This window comes from Miscanthus floridulus, chromosome 15 (genome assembly GCF_019320115.1).
Source record: "Miscanthus floridulus cultivar M001 chromosome 15, ASM1932011v1, whole genome shotgun sequence".
In the NCBI taxonomy this organism is placed as follows: Eukaryota; Viridiplantae; Streptophyta; class Magnoliopsida; order Poales; family Poaceae; genus Miscanthus; species Miscanthus floridulus.
The window spans coordinates 35,598,718-35,600,566 of record NC_089594.1 but is presented as its reverse complement, the minus strand read 5'-3'; the positions used below and the strand labels follow the sequence as shown (position 1 = coordinate 35,600,566).

The window sequence follows — 1,849 nt, the reverse complement described above, 5'->3', positions numbered from 1 at the left end:
GCGACGTCTGCCAGAGTTTTTAGCGGTGGATTCGGCAAAATTTGGCACATTTTGACAAGCGTATAATAATGATCTGCCCAACTTCCACAAAGTTTTTTAGTTCTATTCTAACTGCAAGCCCACCAAACTGGCAAACTCCCATCTCTACCCTGCTGAATGTTGGCACGTGTTCACTGTTGACCCCGACTGCTGCGCTAACCGCGTGCCAAACCGAAGCACTCAAATCTGCGACAAAGCCCTTAAAAAAGAAGACCAACACCAGGCTTCTCTCTACGCCGCCGCTCTGCGCTCCTCACACAAACCGCAAGAAGCCAAGAACCCACCCGATCCGCCGGCTTGGCCGTTGCCGGTCGCCATGGAGCACTACGAGCGGCTTGGCAAGATCGGAGAAGGCACGTCGGGGGTCGTCTACAAGGCCCGCGACCGCCGCACCGGCGAGACCGTCGCCATCAAGCGCCTCCGCGCCGGCGGCGGCATCGGCGACGCGTTCGACGAGACGTTCCGCCGCGAGGTGCGCTGCCTCGAGGCGTGCCGCGGCCACCCCTGCCTCGTCGAGCTCCTTGCCGCGCACCGCGACCCCGCGGGCGGCGGCACGGGCGCGTTCCTCGTGATGGAGCACGCCGGGCGGAGCCTGTCAGAGGTCATGCGGCAGGACTACCTCGCCGAGCGGCGGCCGTTCCCGGAGGCCGAGGCGCGCCGCGTGATGCGGCGGCTCTTGGAGGGCGTGTCGGCGATACACGCGCGCGGCCTTCTGCACCGGGACCTCAAGCCCGACAACGTCCTCCTCGACGGCCGCGGCGGCGTCAAGATTTGCGACTTCGGGCTGTCGCGCGCAGCGGACAACGGTACCGGCGGCGCGCCGTACACGCCGGGGGTGGCGACGCTGTGGTACCGCGCGCCGGAGCTGATCCTGGGGTCCGGGGACTACGACGCGGGCGTCGACACGTGGGCGCTCGGCTGCATCATGGCCGAGCTCCTCGCCGGCGGCGCGCCGCTGTTCCCCGGGAGGTCGGAGATGGACCAACTCAACAGGGTGTTCGACACGCTGGGGATGCAGGACATGCCGTCCTGGCCGGGCTTCGCGCGCCTGCCGCGCGCCGGGTCGCCGCTCTGCCGGCGCGGCAGGCCTCCCAGCAGGCTCCGGGAGCTCTTCCCGGCGCTGTCGGCTGCCGGGTTCGACGTCTTGGCCGGGCTGCTGGCGTGCAGGCCGGACAGGCGCCTCACCGCCGCGGACGCGCTCCAGTGCCCGTGGTTCGCGGATGCCGCCGCGGCGCCACCTGAGGCCTTGCCTGATCAGCCGCGCGCTTCGTGCTGCGCCGCCGGCTTCGCTGCCGGTGTCGCTGGTGTTGCCGAGGCAATCCTAGCGTAGAACATGAGAATTTTTTTTTCGAAGAGCCAAACATGAGAATTAAGAGACATGTCATTCTTTGATTGATTGATTGTTTGTAGATTATTAAAGGTTACTATTTTTCTTTTTGAAAAGTGCAATATATTTTAAGTTCGACACCGTACCGACTGCATTCATTTGATGGCAATTCTCTGTAAGTTCTTGACTGACTAAGCGAAATGTGCAGAAATGTTGTCCATACAGAAATGTTGTGTCCATACATGTCTTGGTTTTTTTTTTTTTGTCAGAGAACGTTTTGTTCATCTGTTGGATTGTCGTCATCTTTCATGGTTGGTGAAATGGTACCTATTCTAGAAATGCTCTAGAACATGCAACTGGTTGGTGAATTATTGTCCTTCCAAGCCACAATAGCATATACTTCTTCACAAAACCAAACATCAACGACAAGCGATGTGGTTGCACACAACATATATTTCTTTCCATAAATAAATATAGGGTGGC

General features: G+C 59.5%; 1 protein-coding gene across 1 annotated transcript; it reads left to right on the top strand.

Annotated features, from left to right (window-relative positions):
- The first annotated feature begins 233 nt into the window (after window positions 1-233).
- Window positions 234-1,562, top strand: LOC136509245 (putative cyclin-dependent kinase F-2). The gene has a single exon (XM_066504069.1). It carries the CDS (start codon window positions 356-358, stop codon window positions 1,367-1,369), a length of 1,014 nt encoding a protein of 337 aa, XP_066360166.1. The 5' UTR covers window positions 234-355; the 3' UTR covers window positions 1,370-1,562.
- Window positions 1,563-1,849: the final 287 nt, after the last annotated feature.

Bases quoted from the DNA above. Each gene is read 5' to 3' on its own strand.
- LOC136509245 (XM_066504069.1), top strand. From the start codon at position 356: ATGGAGCACTACGAGCGGCTTGGCAAGATCGGAGAAGGCACGTCGGGG.